General features: G+C 38.0%; 2 protein-coding genes and 1 non-coding gene across 3 annotated transcripts; 2 read left to right on the top strand and 1 right to left on the bottom strand.

The window, feature by feature from the left end:
- Positions 1-4080: 4080 nt before the first annotated feature.
- LOC125582632 lies at positions 4081-4186 on the bottom strand. Its single transcript, XR_007320089.1, has one exon. It is a non-coding gene; the product is annotated as a small nucleolar RNA R71 (small nucleolar RNA).
- A 7894-nt stretch (positions 4187-12080) lies between these two features.
- On the top strand, positions 12081-15095 carry LOC125581875 (myrosinase-like). The gene is made up of 12 exons (XM_048748033.1): positions 12081-12324; positions 12415-12475; positions 12575-12636; positions 12735-12810; positions 12904-13069; positions 13175-13436; positions 13559-13674; positions 13767-13987; positions 14089-14123; positions 14245-14359; positions 14492-14594; positions 14688-15095. Exons 1-12 carry the CDS (start codon positions 12148-12150, stop codon positions 14938-14940), a joined length of 1647 nt encoding a protein of 548 aa, XP_048603990.1. The 5' UTR covers positions 12081-12147; the 3' UTR covers positions 14941-15095.
- A 1358-nt stretch (positions 15096-16453) lies between these two features.
- Positions 16454-19245, top strand: LOC125581874 (MADS-box transcription factor PHERES 1-like). The gene has a single exon (XM_048748032.1). The coding sequence runs from the start codon at positions 16766-16768 to the stop codon at positions 17894-17896; it is 1131 nt and encodes a 376-aa protein (XP_048603989.1). The 5' UTR covers positions 16454-16765; the 3' UTR covers positions 17897-19245.
- Positions 19246-24600: the final 5355 nt, after the last annotated feature.

Below are 24600 nucleotides of genomic sequence, written 5' to 3'. Positions count from 1 at the left end.
CAACCTAAAATCCGAGATCTAACTTCCAAAACCCTAAACAATTGAGATAAAACAAGGTTGGGATGATTCTTACATGATTTGGGGTTTGGGGAAGAGATATGAGGGTGAGAAGAGGATTCGTCGGTGATGGGAGCTCGAGAATGGTCGGAATCGCCGTGAAAGGGAGAGAAATCGCGGAGAGGATTGAGAGAGAGGCGGAGGCGGAAATAACAAAGAAGGAAGAAGAAGGGTAATTATATTTAATGTTTCCGACGGACACAGGTTCATCAGTATTCCGTCGGGATAATTAAATATATACCAATTGGCGGTTCGCGAAAATTTTCACGCGGTTTGGTTTTCCCGGATAAATTGAAATTCCGACGGAATTGGTGTCCGTCAGTATATTCCGACGGAATACTGACGACCTTTTCTGACGGAATTCCGACGACTTAGTGTTTAGGGTGTTGATTACAAGTTTCTTAATGCAAAATCTAGATCTTTGATAATATATATAGTATTTGCATAAAGATTTAACAATAAAAATGTTTTTACAACACGATTTTACACAACAACATTTTTTGTAGTGTAAGATTAGATGAATATGATTGTATAAGTATATGAGTGTTAAGATGAGATGTTATGAAAACAATGATATGCCTACATAAATATTTTAATGAGTTGTTATATTTGAACGGTTGCGATCTAATACTATACTAAACACTTATTATGTGTTATTTTCATTGTTTTGGCATATAAATTTATAGATTTTATGTTTGAAATTTTTTAGAAACACATGTCCTCGGTAATTCGTCGGAATATACCGAGGACATTCCGACGAACTTGTCTAGTTCGTCGGAATGTCGTCGGTATATTCCGACGAATTACGGAGGACATTTCCAAACTTCAATGAAACCCTTTGTCGTCGCTATGTCGTCGGTATTTTGCAAGGGATTTCCGTCGGACCAATAAAAAAAAATATAACTAATCAGAATCTTCAGAATCTTCATCAAACTACCCAACCTCAACTTCTGGCTCCGAATGTACAACAACATCAAGTCCAAAGACAGTCAAATTCTCAACAAGTTCAACATTTGCCAAATCTTCAACTGCCTGGGCGTTGCTGGTAAACTCTGATTGCAATGGTTCATCATCATCAGAAGTTCCATCCACTCGTCCTCTTGGGTTGATTGGCGTTACAGTAACCCATGGATCGTCTCTGTACGTCACCCGAGGGTAACTGATGTAGCACACCTATACATATCAATTATACAAGTATTAGTAAAATATATAACATTAATTAATTATATTGGTCAAAAATTATGAATAGATTGACATACCTGATCAGCTTGCGAACCAAGAATGAAGGGATCATAATATTGAAGTTTCCGCCGCGAATGAACTGATGTAATTAACACCAAACGCATCAATCTTCACTCCTCTATCTGGGGTGATGTCATACCAATCACAATAGAATACTACACAACGCAATCCAACCATTCTAGGAAATTGGATTTTCAATATTTCTTTTATGTTGCCGTAGTAGACATCGTCACCGGAAGAAGATAAAACACCAGCATCATATGTTGTCTTAGAATGACCTTTCTTTGTGAATACATATCCTCGCGTACAAAATTTTGGATATGATTTCACCACATAGTTTGGTCCCTGCACAAATTCGCGTATCCAATCATCGAACACAAAACCTCTGGCCAAACCATCATTCACCTATAAATTAAAAACATATATGAGTAGAAAAGTTAATTAGTTTATATTAAATTTAAACTACTCATTTTCATAGGGTAATATGATATATGACTCACATAACTACGAAGCCACGAAGCAAATCCGTTATCTCTAAGTTGTTGAAGCTCATCTTCTGTTGCATTGATATCTTGCATATTTGCATTGTTTTATCCATTCATTCATAAACATTTTCATCATAGAGATTAGGATTTAGACATGTTTAGGTTGCATTTTGCATACATGAGTCTCTATTAGGTACTGGAGTGCCACATGGAGTTCTTGGGGACATTTGGAGCTCAAAGGAGGTGAAATAGGTGATCATTAAACGAGCAGAGCATGGGAGCGACCTCCTGGAGCGACATCACGAAGTCGCTGTGTCCCACCTCTCAGAGGGACCTTCCTAAAGCGACGCCATGAAGTCGCTCGCGTTCTCGTTACTCCGAACAGTCTTAGATGACCCTGGAGCGACCTCTCAGAGCGACCTACCAAGGTCGCTCCCGATCCAGAGCGACCCGTTGGAGCGACGCACCAAAGTCGCTCGCGACCATCGGCCCTGGAGCGACTTGCCCAGAGCGACGCACCGAGGTCGCTCGCATCTCACACCCCTCTCGGAGCGACCTCCCAAAGCGACACCCCGAGGTCGCTCGCGTCTCTATGGCGAGACGACACGAAGCGAAGCCCAGAGCGACCTCTCAGAGCGATCCACTGAGGTCGCTCCCGAAGGCCAGAGCGACTTCTCGGAGCGACATGCCGAGGTCGCTCCGCGTCTATTGTTGGGTCGATTTCTATTTTACTTAAGGGCCTTTTGGTCATTTCATTATGCACGTTTTTATTTTCTAAACCTATGTTTTTATACTCTGTAAGCCACCAGGAGAAGAAAATCTTTTGATCTATAGAGAAATACACAAAAACTCTCTTGAGAAGTTCATCTCTTAGATTTTGATTGTTATGTTCTTGTGTTATTGTTGATTTCTTATCTATTTCTCTACATGATTAATCTGAAATCCAATATGGGTTTAAGAGGAATCATGGAGATTAGTGAGTAATCACCTTTTGAATTCATGGGTTAGGGAGATTAAGAGTGATTAGGTTAGTTCTAGGATGTTTTAGTGTAGATCATTCTTGTTCCTTGCTAGTAGAGTATTCCTAATGCATCTTCTGAGTTGGCCACTCAAAAGTTGATCAATAGGCATTTCCCACCCGAAAGGTGTTTGATGAAATGTCTGAGACAACTCTCCTAGGCTTTTAGTATACTTTGCCAAAGACATTTGTTGTTAAAGATGCTAAGATAGCTAATAGACTTGTTAGTAATGATTGCTTTCATATTATTCAACCAAAGACATTTGATGTTTGAAATATGTTAGCAAATGAGCATTCATCTAGACATAGAGCTTGCTTAGAATTGTGTCTAGGCTTAAGGTTGATAGTTTGATTGATCATTTGCCATCCTTAGTTCGATACTTGATCACCCAAGGTCTAATCCCTATGCCCATGAGTTCTCTTTTCCCTTAGTCAAGAAAGTATCATTCTGTTATTGCTTTCTAATTTTAGCCATAGCTTAAAACTCATTGGTTGCACTTAGATTAAGTGAGTACTTGCATTCTCATTGCTTTGATATCCCTCAGAACTGGTTCGACAATCACTATACTACAACATTTGTCTTAGGAGCCTTGAAAAATCTTAACATCAAATTGGCGCCGTTGCCAAATTCTGAGTAGATTGAACATTGAGATTTAGTCACTTACTTGAGACTAAGTCATTTTTATTTTCGTTTGTTACTGATTCTTCTTCTTCACCTACCTTTAACTTTCAGGTGTATGAACTTGAGGAGCAGGGGTCCATCAAACCTTGTTCCAATAGTAGCAGACATCAGAGCTTTCGAGAGGGAGTGTGCTAGAGCTAGAAGAGAAGAAGAACAACAAGCCCACTTGCAAAGATTGGATATTGATATGACAGATCCACAGCAAGGGGCAGAACACCAACCGCGGGCAGCTCGACCCATTGGTACTTATGACCGGCCCAACATTCTTGGTCATAGACTAGGAATCCGAGCACCGGCTGTGGCAGCCAACAACTTTGAGGTCAAGTCAGGACTCCTCAACGTGATCGAGAACAATAAATATCATGGCTTGGCTTTAGAGGACCCATTCAATCACTTGGACAGGTTCGACAGCTACTGTGGGTTGTCAAAAACCAATGGTGTGTCAGAGGATGCCTTAAAGCTGAAGTTATTCCCTTTCTCTTTGGGGGATATGGCACGTCAGTGGGAGAAGTCTCTACCCAGCGACTCTATCACCACTTGGGATGATTGCAAGAGAGCATTCTTGGAGAAGTTCTTCTCTACTTCAAGAACTGCTCAGCTGAGAAATGAGATTTCCAGCTTTCAACAGAAGAACTTAGAAGGCTTCAGTGAAGCGTGGGAGAGATTCAAGGGCTACCAAGCTCAATGCCCACACCATGGTTTCTCTAAGGAGAGCTTGCTGAGTACCTTCTACAGAGGTGCCCTTCCTAAGTACAGAGCCAGACTGGATACAGCTAGCAATGGGTTCTTCTTGGGAAGAACTGAAGATGATGCAGAAGAGCTGGTTGACAACATGGTAAAGAGTGATGCAGTATACAGTGGAGACCACGACAGGGGCAGTAGGGGTGATGATAAGCAGACGAGGAAAGAGATCAAAGCTCTCCAGGATAAGATAGACATCCTCCTTGCTGATAAAGCCACACAAGAGCAGCTGCACTTTGTTGGTAACCCAAGCCAAGAGACACCACCTGTTGTCCATGAGGTTGAGGGTTTGGAAGGGCAAGAAGAGTTGTGTTTCATCAACAACAATGGTAGCTGGTACAAGAAAGAGCCCAACTTTCAGTACAACAACTACCAACAAAAATCATATCCTAACAACCAACATAGTGGTTATCCGCCTAGGAACAACCAGCAAGGCAACTATCAGCCTCAGCAAAACCCTCCTCCTGGTTTCTCCAACAAAGGGAACCAGTCTTCTCAACAACAAGCTAATCCTTCTACCTCTACTCCTCAGGAAAGCAGCACTGATGTTCTACTGAAACAGATCTTGGAGTCTCAGGCTAGAAGTGAAAAGCAGGTTGGATATGAGTTGAAGAACCTTCACTCCAAGATTGATGGAAGTTACAATGAGCTCAACAACAAGTTCATGGCTTTGGAAAACCAGTTTGCTTCCATGACCACTCACCAGAATCGCCAGCAAGGGTCTCTACCTGGAAAATCTGAACAAAAACCCAAGGAGTATTGCAATGTTGTCCTCTCTACCAATTCTTCAGGGATTGAATTGAGTAACCACAAGAAAGAGGTAGATGAAATTGAAAGATTGGTGTTTGGAACTGAGATTGAACAGGTTCAGCATCTGATTGTAGCAACAGCTGAAGCAAAGATTGTGAAGGAAGCTGACAAAATGGTTGAAGTAAAGATTTTGAAGGGAGATGCACCCATGGCTGAGAAACCAGTTGCGAAGAGAGCTAACCGGAAGCTGAAAGAAGTCAAGCTGGAGGACACCACTGAGGTTGAGCAGTCACCCTATGACAAGCTCCCATTTCCACAAAGGGTCCTCACCAAAGCTCAAAAGAAGGTAATTTCCAAGTTCAGAAAAGACTTAAGTGATATTGGAGTTAAGCTTCCAGAGATCTCGGGTATGCGTGAGGCTCATGTCCAAATGATGCTCATCAAGGACATTGTAGACCACCAAGCAGAAGTAGCAGAGCTCCTCAACATTTCAACTTTGAAACTTGATCCAGCCATCACACAAAAGTCTCTCCCTAAACTAGAATCCCAAGGGAAGTTCACCTTGTCCTGCTCCCTTGGTAAGCTCACCTTTGATGATGCTCTTGTTGATTCCGGTGCAAGTGTGAATGTGATCTCAATGGAGATGGTGAAGAGTCTTGAGATTGAACACATGGAGTCAGATACTTCCTCTCTCACGTTTGGGGATTCTTCTTCTACTACCCCTATTGGTCTCATCAAGGATTTCCCTTTGAAGATTGGATCTTGCACCATCCCTATAGACCTCACTGTCTTGAAGATGGCAACTGAGAAGAAAGTTCCATTGATCCTGGGCACACCATTCCTTACTACTGTGGGTGCTTGCATCGATTTCGCCAACAAGAAGGTCACACTCCTCAATGTCAACAAAGCTGTCTCTTACCCAATTCAGTCTCCACTGGATGTTGAGTATTATGGAACCATCAATTGTGGAGACCCCTACATTGAGAAGGATCCTCCTTCTCAACATTCCACTTGAGGTACTTCTCTACTTTCCCTTGTATATACCATTTCATTTTTGCATATTAGCTTTCTCTTTTGGGTATCTCTCTCTACTTGACAACACAGAGACTGTGTCATTTAAGTTTGGGGGAGGTACCAAGTATTTGATCATGTTTGCTTTGATGTTGTTCATTGAGTCATGCATTGCATACCTATTTGCATATTAAAAAAAAAAAAAAAAAAAAAAAAAACAAATCATATAGATTGCATCACTTGCATTGTTAGGAGAGTCTAGAGCATATAGGTTGCATTCACTTGCATTGGGAGAAATGATTTTAAACGCCTTGTAAAGAATACTACGTTGCACCTGAGTAGCTTTTGAACCTCTCAAAAATACTTGTATGTTTCGAGCCTTGAAAACTCTTCCTGAAACTTGTTGATTGCTGAAACTCAGTCTTTGAAGCCAACTACAAACCCTATTTGAACTGAATGAACTTAATGCTTCTTGCTCATGGTCCCTTGTGTACTGAGTCATGGCTATACACACCTGAGTTGTCACATCCTTTATGCCAATCTTATTTTTACAAACTCTAGTGGTAGACCACTCCCAAAACCTTTCTCTCCTTTTAAGCTTTCATTGTTTGATGAGTGAGACCTTCTTCGGAAAGTCTTACATGTGCATAATGTTGAGAGTATCGGGAACGACAATGCTTGATCTTCATTCTTGCTAGATTGGGCATTCTATTGTCTAGCTATAGGTGGGGAGTGAGAGTTGTGATTATGATTAGGGAGCAATGAAAAAGGAAAATAAATGACTCTTTGTGTTTAAGTGAATTGTCTTATTGGGATAAGTAAAAAAAAAAAAAAAAAAAAAACCTCTAGCTCAAGTTATGAAAAGCCTTGGCCCCCATCTAAAAAAAAAAAAAAATATAAAAGTAGAAAAGAAAAAGAAAGAAAAAGGGGGCTAGCAAAGTTGTTAGGAGCTACGTAATGTTTTGAGGTTGTGGAAAATCCCTTGTAGATTTCAAAGAGAAGGAGTTAAAGTTCTTAGGATCTTTTGGTGAGAGATGTGAGTTGGGTTTGACATTTGAGAATGATTGTGTAATTGTATGTTTGGGAAAATGGTAGAACAATGGAGATTGAGCATTGTATGCATGAGTTGGTCCCTTTCTTAGATATATTATGTGCAATGTCAAGGCTACTTGTTTTGAGAGTAAACCACCCTAAAGATCATATATTTTGAACCTCTTGACTCATTTGACTAAAAGCCTTCCCTTACCCAACCAAATGACTTGGACCAACTGACCATTTGCAAGAATTCACTTGATGTCTTATGCTTAATGAATGTGAGAGTTGGTTGATTTGAATGTGTGGATGCTTGATGATGAGTATAAGGTCAAAAAGGAGTTGAGATAGGCCTAGAGAAGCTAGAGTGTAATAAGAGAGTGTGCTCATGTTGGATTAGATGTTGAATTGAGTGCTATTTGTGTTTCTTTTGGCTAAGAGCTCCCATCTTCAAACAACTCTCCCTATGAGTTGCCTGTGAGTCATACGCAACTCCGCCATATATACACTATATACACAAATATTATCAATATGAAATAAATTTATTGAATATTAATCTAACAATAAATGAATAAATATTTTTACCTCTCATATTGTAGAACATCTTCACAGTTGGTGAGCAAATATGTTTGCAAATGAGCGTGCTCAGTGTCCGTAAGTCTCCGCTACGTGAATTTTCCACTAAGTCGTCCTATTTCCTTGAACATGCTTGGGACAGTAACATGATATGTTTCTCTCTCCCCTCTGTCATCATGCCGAGCAGGTCTTCGGTGTTTTGTATGCACTTCTGGTGGAAAATAATTTTCAGCAAAGATTGCAGTTTCTTCATTGATCACTTGTGCCACTATAGATCCTTCCACCTTGCTTTGATTTTTGACCATCTTCTTCAGATGATGCATATAACGCTCAAAAATATACATCATCTGTACTGCACAGGACCACCAAGTTCCAATTCTCTTGCGAGATGAATAGCAAGATGTTCCATTACATCAAAGAATGATGGAAGAAATATCTTCTCAAGGTTGCACATGCTGACTGGTGCGTTTGTCTTCAAATTATTAATACCCTCTTCAGTCACTACTCTGCTGCATAAGTCGCGAAAGAAAACACTTATCCCTGCATAGATAAAAGACATAATTTTCATAAGTATTAAGTTTATATAAGCATAATTGTTAAATATAAAAATAAATTAAATTGTAAAAATATAAGATACCTGCAATTGCTTCATGAACATTAAGTGGCAATAATGCTGAAAAAGCAAGCGGAAGGAGGCGCTGCATAATTACATGACAATCATGACTCTTCAAGCCAGTAAACTTTCCTTCGCTTCTATCAACGCAGTTCCCCAAATTTGATGCATATCCGTCAGGAAATTTCACTTTATCTGTAATCCAATCAAAGAACTCTTCTTTTCTAGCACCATCCAGCCGATAATTGGGAAAAGGGGTTGTACCGTTCTCATCAACGTGAAGTTCAGAACGATCACAGATATCGACTAAATCCAACCTTGACTTCAAATTATCCTTCGTTTTACCTTGGATGTTAAGGACTGTGTTCATCAGATTGTCGAAGAAGTTCTTCTCAATATGCATGACATCTAAATTATGCCGCAATAGATGACTCTCCCAATATGGCAGATCCCGGAAAATACTCTTTTTGTGTCCACCTACATCTGGCGTCCTTTCTGCATCAAAATCCCTAAACTGCTTCAACAAATCTTTCCCACTAACTTCCTCAGGTGGACCATCAAACACCTGCTTGTTCTTCGTAAACGAAGTCTTACTCCTACGGTATGGATGATCAGGTGGTAGAAATTGTCTGTGACAGTCAAACCAACACGTTTTCCTTCCATTCTTTAGTTGGAAAGCATCTGTGTCATCTTGACAATATGGACATGATAGCCTCCCATGTGTTGTCCATCCAGATAACATACGATATGCTGGAAAGTCACTTATTGTCCACATAAGTAAGTTTTCTTTGCACGAAACATCGTATGTCTCAAAACCATGCGCCTATAGTTGTTGCAACTCATATATCAGTGGTTGAAGAAACACATCTAGTGAACTTTTAGGATGATCTGGCCCGGGGACGAGAATTGAGAGAAACAAAAACTCTCGTCGCATGCACAAGCTCGGCCGTAAGTTGTACGGTGTCACAATAACTGGCCATAGAGAATACTGTCTTCCATGCTTTCCAAATGGGCTGAAACCATCAGTAGATAATCCAAGATAAACATTTCTTCTCTCTTCCGCAAATTCTGGATATGTTGACTGGAAATGTTTCCAAGCCTTCGCATCTGAAGGATGTCTAATCTCACCATTTGTGGAATGCTCTGCATGCCATCTCATTGCTTTTGCTGTGCGCTCACACTGATACAACCTCTTCAATCTTTCCGTCAAAGGCAAATACCACATTCTTTTGAACGGGATCGGAACTCTTCCCCTTTTGTCCTGATAACGAGGTTTTCCACAAAATTTGCATACATTCCGTGTCTCATCCGCTCTCCAGTAGATCATGCAGTTGTCAATACATACATCTATCACTTTGTACGGTAGTTGAAGACCGGCAACAAGTTTCTGAACCTCGTAGTATGAACCCGGTGCAAGGTTATCCTTAGGTAGAATACCTTTGACAAAATCAGTAATCGCATCCATACATTCTTCAGCCAAATTATAGTCTGTCTTAATACCCATTAATCTAGTTGCAGATGATAAGGCTGAATGACCATCTCTACAATTTTGATACAAAGGCGGTTTTCCTGCATCCAACATGTCAAAAAATCTCCTAGATTCGGGATTTGGTTCTTCCCCTCTATAATGATCATGTACCATCTGCTCAGTACCTACACCATAATCTATATCCGTTCTAGATTCTTCTAACCTAATATCAGGCTGAAGTTCACTAACAGGCTGAGGTTCGCTAGTACTACCATATTCATAACCAGTTTCCCCATGAAGGTACCAAACTTTATAATTACGTGAAAACCCTTTCATATACAAATGAGTCCAAACATCAAATTCTTTTATAACCTTATTATTATTGCAAGTAGAGCAGAGACATCTTAACATACCACTTTTTGCATCCGGTTGCTGTTGAACAAGCCTCATGAACTCTCCAATCCCTTGAACGTATTCTTTCGTAAGCAAATTGGTGTTGAGATCCAAATGAGGTTTATCCATCCACGAACGATAATAAGCTCTTGAAGACATGATTTTCACGGAATTGTTATGACTAAAGAGAATGAAGAGAGAATGAAGTGTGAATGAGTTGAATGAGGAGGGGTTGCATTTATAGGAAATTGTTTACGGCCATCCGACGACTTTCCGACGGAATTCAGACGGATGTAAAGCAGTCGTCAGAATTCTTTCGGTATTTTCCAATCTCAAACGGCTATAAAACGGTCATATATATTTGTCGGCAACGGTCACATGGTTCGTCGGAAATTCGTCGGACAATTCCGACGGAATACCGACGACGGTAACGGTTATATCTGTTAATCGGAATGTCGTCGGAAGTTCATCGGTATATTCCGATAAATTTCCGACGACTATAACGGTTATATGTTTTATCGGAATGTCGTCGAAAAGTCGTCAGAAAATTCCGACGAGCCATGTTTCCTCGGATATTCGTCGGAAATGGCCGACGGAATTCCGACGACTTCAAATTTTTTGTTTTCGTCGAAAATTGGTCGGAAATCCGTCACAAACGTCCGACGACATTGAAGTCCGTCGGAACCTCCGTCGGAATTCGGCGTGTTTTCTTGTAGTGACATTTGTGCTAGACTCGGACGGTTATGGGCAATTTCAATTGTTGTAGTACATTATACCAATTTATATATAAAACAAGGATGTATAATTTTATTTTAGCATAGGGTATATAATTTAAAACTTATAAAATGTCAGACCGGAATAACTAAATTTAAAATTAAAAGTAAAATATTAATCTTATTATAATATATTTAGTTCATAAATAGTTATATTCATGCAAGAGCACGAAAAATTTACCTAAAGCAATACTCCCTCTGTTTCATAATAAATGTCATTCTGGCATATATTTTTTTGTTATACAAAAAGTGTCACTTTATAATTTCAATGCAAATTATACTTATTTTCAGCTGAAAATTAACTGCAAACTGCATTGATTTTATAAATAATTTTATTTATCTCAAATACAATTGACCGGAGAGGTATAATTAATAACAACTTACATAGTTTTCGGTCACTTTCTTAATCTGTGTGAAAAATGTCAAAATGACATTTATTCAAAATTAGAGGGAGTATTAAATACAAGTTAAGGTATATATGTGCTACGTAAATAATTTATTTCAAAAACTTGATGGCACGTAAACACAGTAGTGATGTTATCTATAGAAACTGAATATATGTAATATGGCTATTTATAACAAAACGTATGTATTCTAACTTTATAGAGTAAAAAACTATGGAACAAACTATAGGTCAATCTTATCTATCTGGAAGTCACGGATCCGTATCCGTTCCAACCCTTCCAAACATTTAAAACGATACCAAAAAGGCAAAAAATGGTTGGTTTTCGTTTTCTTTAGTCTTTCGGAGGCACCGGTCTCATGTGATAAAGCAGAAATAGACCGATCAAAACCAATAAGATATGATGTGATCTTGTGAGCGGTAAGGCTCGTGATAAGTGTGGCTTTGCACCAGTGTTACTCTAGATTCAACACTTGATAATATTTCGATATACGTTTCCAGTAACGAATCTTGACGTTGCGTGTCGTTCTAGTTTTTCGCAAATCTTACATGCTGCATTGCATCATTGCATGACCATTGACGGATCAATTTGAAGATGTGTCAATTCGTGTTCCGGTTAAGGAACACAAATATATATGTGCTAACAAAAATAATATTTGCAATAGATAATGAAAGACTAAAAAGTGGGAACATAACAATCACAAATATTACAAAAATCGGTGAACACTGAGCTAAAGTAATTAAGTGAACCCACGGGACTCGTGATCCCACTTACACCTCCCAAAATATCAAGATACTAAGACAAAAAAATAAAGAAGTCACTCTTCTTTTGGGAAGGCTATATAAACCCTAGATGGGCACAAGGTTCCACACAACACAACACAACACATCAACAGATTAAACATGAAGCTTCTTCATGGATTCGCTTTAGTTTTTCTATTAGCTGCTGCGAGTTGCAAAGCTGATGAAGAAATTACTTGCGAAGAGAGCAACCCATTCACATGTAGTAACACTGATATTTTAAGCAGTAAGAACTTCGGAAAAGATTTCATTTTCGGTGTTGCATCTTCTGCTTACCAGGCATGTAGCAAATGTTGTCACACAATAATTTTGAAATAAAATTTAAAACACTAAAATGCAACTTTGCATGGTTGTTTCTATTCATTTCAGATTGAAGGAGGGAGAGGTCGTGGTGTTAACGTTTGGGATGGCTTCAGTCACCGATACCCAGGTATGTCATTTTCACAGCGACATCTATATTTATATGTGAGAGGAATGTTGGTTACATATACTCATATAGTCATATTGATGTATTTGTAATTAATATCAGAGAAAGCTGGGTCAGACTTGAAGAATGGAGACACTACTTGTGAGTCATATACGAGATGGCAGGTTAATTTCTCAGTACATTGATACTCATGACTGAACTATATATGTATAAAACTACAGTGTGGATTGACATGTGATTAAAATTAATATGTAAAATGCAGAAAGATGTAGACGTGATGGGCGAACTCAATGCTACTGGCTACAGGTTCTCCTTTGCGTGGTCAAGAATCATTCCAAGTATGTGCATGTTATCGATTCGTTTGTATTTTAACTGGGATCATTTAGTTGAAAAAGTACTAATTAATGTACGACATATCTATACATGAGCAGAAGGAAAGGTGAGTAGGGGAGTGAACCAAGGAGGTCTTGATTACTACCACAAACTCATAGATGCACTCCTCGAAAAGAATATAACGCCTTTCGTTACCCTCTTTCACTGGGATCTTCCTCAAACACTCCAAGATGAGTATGAAGGTTTCTTAGACCGCCAGATCATGTATGTTTATATCTGTGCCATGCTTCTTAAATTATTAATAAAAGAAGAAAAAGATTTGGTTTAGTTACATGCATTAATGAAATGATTCTATATTAATATGGTCAGACAAGATTTCAAAGACTACGCGGATCTATGTTTCAAAGAATTTGGTGGAAAGGTAAAGCACTGGATCACGATCAACCAGCTATACACAGTGCCTACAAGAGGCTATGCTGTCGGAACAGATGCACCAGGTCGATGTTCTCCTATGGTTGATACCAAGCACAGGTGTTACGGTGGAAATTCTTCAACAGAACCCTACATCGTTGCACATAACCAGCTTCTTGCTCATGCCACGGTCGTCGATCTTTACAGGACCAAATACAAGGTGAGTTGTCTCAATATGTGATAAAGATGGTGTAATGTAATCTTCTTCTTTTTTTTGATCAAAGGTGTAATGTAATCTAAGATATCTGATTCTAACTTAGTCATATATCACGTGACCAACAGTTCCAAAAAGGGAAGATTGGACCTGTGATGATTACAAGATGGTTTCTTCCATTTGATGAGTCTGATCCTGCCTCCATAGAAGCAGCTGAGAGGATGAACCAATTCTTCCATGGATGGTATATATATATATATATATATATATATATATAACCAAAAATGTATCAGTATATATTGCATATATGTATAATGAAAAATATACATGGATCAGGTACATGGAGCCGCTAACAAAGGGTAGATACCCAGACATCATGAGGCAGATTGTGGGTAGTAGGCTTCCCAATTTCACCGAGGAAGAAGCAGAACTCGTTGCTGGTTCATATGATTTTCTTGGTCTCAACTATTACGTCACTCAATACGCCCAGCCAAAACCGAACCCATATCCTTCAGAGACACACACTGCCATGATGGACGCTGGCGTAAAGCTCACATGTACTTGTCTATTACCACTTAGTTACAACCTTTTTATATATATAAATGTTTTATCTCTTTTTTGTGAGTGACCATCAGTTATTTCATTCTTGTCGTTACAGATGATAATTCACGTGGTGAATTTCTTGGTCCACTGGTATATATGAATGATCCACCCCTATGATTTCTAATTCATTTTATTTTTTCAATTTTCAATATAAGCACCACTAATTAGGTTTTCTTGATTGATATGTATATGTTTACTTCCCGTTTCTCAGTTTGTTGAAGACGAAGTAAACGGCAACAGCTATTACTACCCAAAAGGCATTTATTACGTTATGGACTACTTCAAAACCAAATACGGCGACCCTTTAATCTATGTCACCGAAAATGGTGAGTTCTACATGCATCTCTTTTCATCTATAACATATACTAGTACTACTATAATTTGTGTATTTCGAAATAAATCTAAGAAACTGACTTTCAAATGTTATGTACTTTTTCATGTTATGTCGGTTTAATTAGGATTTAGTACCCCCAGTTCAGAAAACCGTGAGCAAGCTATTGCCGATTACAAGCGAATCGATTATCTATGCAGCCATCTATGTTTTCTCCGCAAGGTCATCAAGTGAGTGGACGCTACTATAAATGATTTTCTACATATGTTATATTCTTCTTCTTTCTTGGTAACATTTATATATATGATTGTTCTTGTTTTCAGGGAGAAGGGTGTCAACGTGAGAGGATACTTTGCATGGGCTCTTGGAGATAATTATGAATTCTGTAAAGGTTTCACCGTCAGATTTGGACTCAGTTACGTTAATTGGGAAGATCTCGACGACAGAAACCTCAAAGAATCTGGCAAATGGTACCAGAGATTCATTAACGGGACTGTCAAGAATTCTGCGAAACAAGATTTCCTCCGCTCAAGCCTATCTTCCCAGAGTCGGAAGAAGAGGCTCGCTGATGCATGAAACACTTTCCACCATCAAGATCATCTCTATATCTCTCACTCTTCCTACTTACTCAATAGATAAGGAGGTTCTTCGATCTACAATGTACTAAATAAACAATCTCAATAAAAAGATGATCAGTTATTAAATGAATAAAAATAATTTATCTACAGCTACATTATGACAAGTCAAGAGGACGAGGAAAGAGGGGAAATAACACAATTTAAAACATAAAACACTCAGAAATCTCAAACTAGTCTAGTGTAAAAAAAATCTTAACGGACGGATTAGCCTAAATTCACTAATTAGTTTAATAAGTGCAACTTATATAATAAAAGGTATCTTCAACATAATAAATAACAACCAAACCTAATACAAACTCAAAAGTTTCTAAACCAAAGTTCTATAATCCTCAACTAAAACTTTATGAGATCTTACATATGATCTTTTATCATTCATATAATTTTATTTGATTTTGTTACTTTTTTTTTTTGGAACAAACTACCTTTCATCCAATAAAATGGAAATACAATCCATCGTGGGAGGAGAGGTTTAGAGTAGCGAAGGAATTTTGTTACTTATATAATCCATAAACCCAAAAGAAGCTAAACCGCAATCCTTTGTTTTTATTTCTTTGTATTTCAACATTGTATTCTACTCTTGAATGATGGAAAAATAATATCAAGAATTGATAGTATCAGAAGTGTTCTGAAAGAACATGTCATTTCCGGTTTCCTATATGGGCAATTCTCCTAAATAGAACATTTTCAAGTTTTGATCACAAAAATATATCACAAGGAAGAAAATGACCAAAATGTTTTATTTAATAAGTAAAATGACCTTAATACCCTAGATATATAAAAAAAATATAAAAAAATAAAAAAAATAAATTTTTTATAGTTTTAGATTACATGTTTTCAAATTCTAATTTTTTATTAAAAAAAAATTTCGAATTTTTTTTTATTTTTTTTCAAATTTTCTTTTTGTAATTTGAAAATACTTTTTGAAACTATTTAAATTTTTTTTATTTTCAAAATTTTAATATTTATTTTTTATTTTATAAAATTTTAAATCTCAATCCCAAATCTCCACCCTTAACTCTAAACCCTAAGATTTGGATTAATTAACCATAGGGGTATAAGTGTATATTTACCTATCTAATGAAATATTTTTGTCATTTTGATTCTTAGAATCTATATTTGTGACATAAATTTTTTTAGCGTTATCCTATGATATTTTCCTTCTTATATTCTTTAAGACTTTCTGCGGATTTCCCAAACCAAAAATAAAGACGTGGTTAGCCATTTCTGGTTTCTTATAAAGATTCGATTTATCTTGTATTACACAAGCTATAGTAATTTAGTGAGTCTCAAATTTATAATTTTGGTTTAATTAATATAATAAGTTTTTTTCTTTAATTCAGAAAACAAGCATGTTTAGTAGTATTATTAGAATTGTATGAATTTTCCTTTGGATATATCTCTGTAATTTTAGTCCTACCATGTACGCAGCATTAGCTGGCAACATTTTCTTCTAAATTTGCATTGAAATTTACTGTTTTCTTATTGGTAGGTTTAATTGTTTCAACTAAGGGAAACATATCTTGAGTTATACAAATAATATCTAAAATTACATGATTATTATCTGCTGTATCCAATGATTTCCTGACAACTGTTAATGAGTATATATATTCTTTTTGTAACTATTATAAATTATATATTACTGCAATTTAGCATTAATGATCCCAAAAAAGTGATAAGACCTGCATACGTAATACCAGCCTCATTATGTAAACAAGAGCATTATCAAGTGCCAACATATCTCTATCATTCACCAACACAAAACAATGCCAAAGGGAAGGATAAAAATAGAGCCCATAACTAATAGCGCTGCAAGGAACCAAACTTTCCGGAAGAGGAAGAAAGGTTTACTCAAAAAAGCCAACGAGCTGTCGACTCTCTGCGGTGTCAAAGTTTGTGCGGTTATCAACAGCTGCGACAATACGGAGCCGCCGGAGTTTTGGCCGTCAAAGGAAGGCGCTGAAGCAGTGCACTCGGCGTTTATGGGTGTTGTGCCGGAGGAACGGTGCAAGAGGATGTACGACCAGGAGAGGCATCTGGAGGAGAGGATCCATAAAGGACAAGATAGAGCGATGAGGCTACATACGGATAATAGGGAGATTGAGCTTAGAGAGGTTATGTTCGATCTTCTCAGGGGGAAGACGCTGATGCCGCATCAGTATGGTGATCCAAGTTTTATGAGAGACCTGAATCTTTTCATTGGTGATTATGCCAATAAGGTAACTTACAGGACCCAGTTCCTCGAGGGGAATGTTGAGCATGTTCCTCCTAATGTCGCTGCTACCGATGCACCTGGTCCTGTTGTTGGTGATGTGAACCCTGTTTTTGTCGGAACCGAGGGTTCGGTAAGTAACCCTACTGAAGCTTATGATCATATGCGTCAATATGATGGTATGGATATGAGTGTGAATGAGCAGGCTCCTGGAGGTTTTAATGATCATGTTCATCATCAAGAACCATTTCAATATCAAACTCCTACTAACTTTTATGATCAGACTCAGCCTATGTTTTATGGTTCGAGCCAGGGTATGGATATGAATCATCAAGAACCATTTCAATACCAAAGTCCTGCTAACTTTGATGACCAGACTCAGCCTATGTTCTATGGTTCGAGCCAGGATATGTATACAGGTTTGAATCATGATCAGGGACAGAGTTCGAATCAGTATCCAAATTCAAACCAATCGTTCATGAGTCTTTTGATGGGACAACCTCAGCAGATGAGTGATGTTCAAGAGCCTGCAAGAGTTGCTTCCATGGGTGACAACAATAATGGCTATCACCAATTACTAGTCACCAGTCAGATGCCTTTCACCACCACCACCACCGCTGCCGCCACCGATCTTTCTGGTCATAGCATCAACAATGGTTGGCCAACGAGGTTTGGTTTGGACTGAAGTTTTTGCGTTTGCATTTCTGAATTTTTATATTGTAATGATTAAAGGTTTTGGCCTTTAAATCAGTTATGTTATTATCATTATCAGGCAATATTGTATCTGTACCATATTGTCCTTGAATATTTTATCATTTTGAATAAAAACTTTTGCTTTTTTGTATTTTTTCCTTAAGGCCATGGAGGAAGAATGCAACGAGCATTTCGCAAAAAAATATTATCAGACAAACCAGTAATCAAGAAATGTGGCCATAAGACATAAATATATATAGAGTTAGGTGACATGTAATTGCGTGTGGATGTAGAATGCTTATTTAAGATACACCATTATCTTCCCAAAGCCACATGTCATGCGATAAATAATCGGGCAAATCTCCAAAATAGCACATTTCTAAGTTTATATAAAAAAAATAGCCTTTAAAAACTAAAATGACCAAAATAGCATTTTATCGTTTTAAAATTTTAAATTTTTTTTATTTTTCAAAATTTGAAATCTTATCCCAAAACCCCACTCCCCAACTCTAAACCCTAAACCCTAAACCCTAAACCCTAAACCCTAAATCCTAAACCCTAAATCCTAAACCCACTCCTTAACTCTAAATCCTAAACCCCACCCCTTAACTTTGGTTTGGAAGTAGATAATCTTTTTTCCATGTCTATAAACTTGCTATAGGTTTTCTCTTACATAAAGGTAGAATTAGATTGTAAAAAGGTTTTTTGAAGTGAATAAAATTTAAAATTTTTTCAAAAAAAAAAGAAAAGCTTCTCTAACGTAATAGACCATTTTAAACTCACCATACGCACTGCAAGTAATAAAAACTATCATTTCTATTGCAATATGAAGTTTTCTTTTTTTGTAAGTATGTGAATTTTTCATTACTCAAGATAATGATACAATGAAATATAAATAGAGTTTGAGAGATCAAATTCTAATGCATCTAGGATAGCTAATCAAAGCAAAGGTCTTAGAAAGTCCCCCAATGAAATTAAAAAGACTTTCAAAGACGAAGAATGTTTAATCATCACCTAAAGAACGGTTGAAGCTTAACTAGAACATGATTTCAGAAAACCAATAACAGTCCAGGAGTTTGAAGCTTACTCTTGTAGCTGGTACCTGCATCAAACATCAGAGTATATCAGCCGGAGAATAAGCCTTGGAACCGAAGCTTATCCCAAAGGCGACTTCGAAAGGAATCAAAGCGAAGCAGGTTTTACTAAGTCCTGGTCCGGCTAACATCCGGTGAGGTCCACTCCAGACGTGGAACAACTCCAAAGTAACGTGACGGTTCCTTGAAAACCCTATTCTGATGAAAAGAATTCAACAGTTAAAGCGTGGAGTGACTGTGGCAGAAGCAAGACGAGGTTTATGGCACTCAACTCTGGTTCCTTAACACAAGCCGACCACTCAAAATAATTCGGCTTCAAAGCAAGGAAAAGGCAGGGCGCAGCATCATTCGACCTCTTTTTGGACCGTTTAAGAACAGGAGACCCGAAAGCTCTGAAATCAGATGACTAGAAGAGCAGCCATGCTTTGGTGTTGAGAGAATCATACCGAGGAGAAGTCCCCAACGAGAGCGTCAAATCATCTTTTCTCCATAGATCCCCGAAAATAGAAGGAGAAATCTAGGAGAGCAACCGACTGAGGGGATATTTGGAGACAGTTTTTTTCTAACAAGTGAGAAACAAATAACACTGTGGTTAAAAAAAAAATTTACAGTGTTTATCTATTTGGATTATACCTCGATGGCTGCTCACGTTTTAAATATGACGACTGTTTTTTATGTTTTAAATACAAAATTTTAAATTTTAATATAATTTAGGGTCCACATGCCGCCACACCCTATAACCTGCCTTCGCCACTGTCCGTAACTCGTAGCTTAATGTAGTGCATTTTGTTTTTGCTTAAATGTAGTGCATTTTTTTAGATGGCAGTTTGCAGAAAGAGCGTGAAACCTTTGAAAAATCCAGTGTAAACTCGTAACGTAAATGTTATTTATATCTAGTAGTTCTCAAAAAAATGTTACTTACACTCACTACAAGAAAACAACGGTATTGACGGACATTCCGACGGAAAATGAAATCCTCGGAATATCCCGAGGAATTTCTGAGGATATTCCGAGGAAACACAAAATTTGGTTTCCTCGGAATTTCTTCGGAATTTCCTCGGAATATACCGACGGAATTCCGAGGAAATATCAATCCGTCGGAATATTCTTATGGAATACCGAGGAAAAATGTATTCCTCGGAAAAAACCGATGAATTCCGAGGATATATTATAGCCGTTAGAGAGCCGTTGGAGAGCCGTTGGGGGATTTTAAAAATTCCAAGGAAATTCCGACGAACTAGCCGTTGGCGTCGGAATTCCGTCAGAATTTCCTCGGTCTGTCGGCAGGATTTCAACTATAAATACAAGCACCCCTCTTCCTCTTCATTCACTCCATATCTTCATCCTCCCTCTTACTCTCTTTACACACGAATTTGATTCATAAAAAACATGTCTTCTTCAAATTATTTTTGTTCTTGGATCGATCGACCTCATTTGGATCCGAATACGAGATTGCTTACGGAAGAATACCAATGAGGTATAACCGAATTCATGGGGTTAGTTCACCGACAACCGAAAGAAAAAACAGGTATGTTAAGATGTCCTTGCTCTAATTGTAAAAATAGAAAGGTTATTAAAGAGTGGGATGTTTTGACTCATCTTTATTTGAGTGGGTTTACACGAAGTTACAAAATTTGGTATCATCATGGGGAAACTGATTATGAACATGGTAGTACTAGCGAACCTCAGCCAGCGGTTAGATTAGAAGAACCAATTAGAACGGATGTAGATTATGGTGTAGGTATGGTAAATGATCATTTTAGAGGGGAAGATTTACCCAATGCACAAGCTATGAGATTTTATGATATGTTGGATGTTGGAAAGCAACCATTGTACGAAGGTTGCAGAGATGGTCATTTAGCTTTATCATCTGCTACAAGATTGATAGGCATTAAAACAGATTATAATTTGGCTGAAGACTATGTGGATGCGATTGCTGATTTTGTAAAAGGTATTCTACCCGAGGATAATGTAGCTCCTGGTTTATACTACGAGGTTCAGAAACTCGTAGCTGGTCTTGATTTATCGTATCAGGTAATAGATGTATGCAGCGAAAACTGCATGATTTATTGGAGGGCGGATGAACAGCGGGTTACATGCAAATTTTGTGGGAAGCCTCGTTATAAAGATACGAGTGGAAGAGTTCCAGTGCCATATAAAAGGATGTGGTATTTGCCTTTGACGGAAAGGTTGCAGAGGTTGTATCTGTCTGAACGCACATCGAAACCAATGAGATGGCATGCGGAGCACTCAACAGATGGTGAGATCAGACATCCTTCAGATGCAAAAGCGTGGAAGCATTTCCAATCAAAGTATCCCGACTTTGCGTATGAGAGAAGAAATGTCTACCTTGGATTATGTACTGATGTTTCAGCCCGTTTGGCAAGAGTGGAAGACAGTATTCTCTATGGCCAGTCATTCTTACACCATACAACCTACCCCCAAACTTGTGCTTGCGACGAGAGTTTTTGTTTCTCTCGATTCTCGTTCCCGGACCAGAGCATCCTAAGAGATCACTTGATGTGTTTCTTCAGCCACTAATATATGAGTTGCAACAACTATGGGCTCAAGGTGCTGAAACATACGATGTTTCGTGTAAAGAAAACTTTCAAATGCGGGCAGTACTAATGTGGACAATAAGTGATTTTCCAGCATATGGTATGTTATCTGGATGGACAACGCATGGAAGGCTATCATGTCCATATTGTCAAGATAACACTGATGCTTTCCAACTAAAACACGGAAGGAAAACGTGTTGGTTTGACTGTCACAGGAGATTCCTACCACCTGATCATCCATATCGTAGGAGTAGGAATTTGTTTACGAAGAACAAGAGGGTGTTTGATAGTCCACCTCCGGAAATTTGTGGGAAAGATTTGAAGACACAACTAAGAGATTTTGGTGCAGAAAGGACGCCAGACGTCGGTGGACATGAGCGTTTTCCGGTAGATGCTGTTGGAGACCTACATAACTGGCACAAAAAAGTATTTTCTGAGATCTTCCATACTGGGAGGATCATCTGCTAAGGCATAATTTAGATGTCATGCATATTGAGAAGAACTTTTTTAACAATCTCATGAACACGATCCTTAATGTTCAAGGTAAAACAAAGGATAATTTGACTGGATTTAGTCGATATATGTGCTCGTTCAGAACTTCATGTTGATGAGAATGGGCCTCCTTTTCCCATATACCGACTTGATGCAGAGGGAAAAGATGCGTTCTTTGATTGGATTTCAAACGATGTTGAATTTCCAGACGGCTACGCATCTAATTTGCGTAACTGTATCGACAGAAAGGAAGGAAAGTTTACTGGCTTGAAAAGCCACGATTGCCATGTAATGATGCAGCGCCTCCTTCCGTTTGCCTTCAAGGAACTATTACCACGAAATGTTCATGAAGCAATTGAAGGGATAAGTGGTTTCTTCCGCGATTTATGCACGAGACCAGTGACTCTTGAAGGTATTGAAAATTTGAAGACTAGCATAGCCGTGATTCAGTGCAACCTTGAGAAGATATTTTCTCCATCATTTTTTGATGTTATGGAGCATCTTGTTATTCACCTGGCAAGAGAATTGGAACTTGGTGGTCCTGTGCACTATAGATGGATGTATCTGTATGAGCGGTATATGTTCCATTTGAAGAAGATGGTGAAAAATTTAAGTAGGGTGGAATGTTCTATAGTCGCACAGATGATCAATGAAGAAACTTCAAACTTTGCCGAGTACTACATTCCAGCAGAAGTTCAGACCAAAAACAGAAGACCTGCTCGGCATGATGATAGAGGCGAACGGGCAACATATCATGTTACGGTTCCAGACATTTTCACAGACGTTGGACGACTTAGCGGAAAACCAAAGGACCGTCGACTTACTGAGCAGGAGCGCAGTCATTTGAAAACATATTTGCTCACCAACTGCGAAGATGTTCTTCAATATGAGAGGTAAATAAATTAGCTTACAAATTTTTATTTTAACAAGTTGAAATTTAAATCTTAATTAATTACATTATTTTCATCATATGTACAGGATTTTCATGGCAGAAAAGCGGTTCGAATATAGATACGCCACAGAGAACGAACTAGAAGAAATGAAGCAGAGAGAATTTGCTGGATGGATGTTTACTTATGTGAGTGCTTTAAACAAATTAAAATATCATTTATCACATATTTATACTAATTCACATTTATTGATGTAACATATATATGTGCTATTAATAGATGTCTGCTGGTTTGGCCAGAGGTGAAACATTTGACGATTGGATACGCGAGATGGTCGTTGGACCAAACTTTGTTGTGAAGTCATATCCGAGATTTTGTACTCGAGGATATGCATTCACAACTCAGAAGAGGAGACGTTCGAGTACGACTTATGATGCTGGCGTTTGTTATGCATCAGGAGATGATGTATACTACGGACACATACATGAGATTTTGGAAATCAAGTATCTGGGCATGGTTGGATTGCGCTGTACTGTTTTCTATTGTGATTGGCACGACAACACTCTAGATCGAGGTGTGAGAACAGATGCATTTGGTGTTACATCAGTAAATTTGAGGCGAAAGCTGCAATATTATGATCCTTTCATTCTTGCTTCCCAGGCCGATCAGGTAATTAAATGTTAATTATTCAGAATGATTGATCATCATGTGTATTAATTTATAATTTTACTAATAATTTTTTAAATGTTACAGGTTTGTTATATCAAGTACCCCCGGGTAAGGAACAGAGATGATCCATGGGTTACTGTTACAAGACTCAACCCGAGAGGCCGAGTTCAGGGAAGTTCTGAGCTGGAAGACCCACTACAACCAAGCACTGATGTCCTCAGGTTTTACCACTAAAACCAACCGCAAGTGCACGGTAGTGCGCAGTAGTATTTAGGGATCGAATTCCACAGAGACCAAGGTTACACTATGAATCTATTAGAGTAAAGTCAAGCTATAACGAAAATGATTGTTTGTTTGGTAGCTTTTAATTGTCACAACTTGTAAATAAATTGAAATGAAATTTAAATTATAGATTAAAACGTTAGGCATCGGGTAATTCTCGGGAATGACATAAATCGAGAAACAAACATTAAACAAGGGGTATGTTTTAGAACTGTTCTTGAACTCAAACATCTTAAGTAATTTAGCCTACTCTCGCAGTGCTAAATCCTATGTTTTAGAATCTTAAATATCAACTCTCGCCATATTCATAATTCTAAACATGCATTTTAACAGGTTCAATTTGTTCACAAATTCCATAACAACAACTCTCGTTGGTTACGAAAACTTGCTCATCTAGATTCTTTTCAGGAGTCTAACTATCACTTTTGGTGTGTTGAACTTCCTAATGATCATGAACTAGGTGTACCTTCTGATTCAAGCCTTAAGATCAACCTAGATGAAGAACCAAATGATTTAACCCTTTCTTTAACACATCAGTTTTATGGATTCATGGATTCATTTGAATCACCCTAGCTTAACTAGTAGATTACTCACACATGGAACCAAAAACAGAATTCATAATTGACATTATAAAAGAAAATAAAGAAAATAAGAGGGTTTAGAAGCTTCTCTGGGAAGAGAAAGGGATTCTCTTCTTCTTCTACAAACTTC

Source organism: Brassica napus, chromosome C2 (assembly GCF_020379485.1).
Source record: "Brassica napus cultivar Da-Ae chromosome C2, Da-Ae, whole genome shotgun sequence".
Classification (NCBI taxonomy): Eukaryota; Viridiplantae; Streptophyta; class Magnoliopsida; order Brassicales; family Brassicaceae; genus Brassica; species Brassica napus.
Note: the sequence above shows the minus strand (reverse complement) of the source record. Positions and strands in the feature narration are given on the sequence as shown.

Coding starts and splice junctions, on each gene's coding strand:
- LOC125581875 (XM_048748033.1), top strand. CDS start 12,148: ATGAAGCTTCTTCATGGATTCGCTTTAGTTTTTCTATTAGCTGCTGCG. Junction 12,325..12,414: donor TTGCATCTTCTGCTTACCAG/GCATGTAGCAAA, acceptor TATTCATTTCAG/ATTGAAGGAGGGAGAGGTCG. Junction 14,360..14,491: donor AATCTATGTCACCGAAAATG/GTGAGTTCTACA, acceptor CGGTTTAATTAG/GATTTAGTACCCCCAGTTCA.
- LOC125581874 (XM_048748032.1), top strand. CDS start 16,766: ATGCCAAAGGGAAGGATAAAAATAGAGCCCATAACTAATAGCGCTGCA.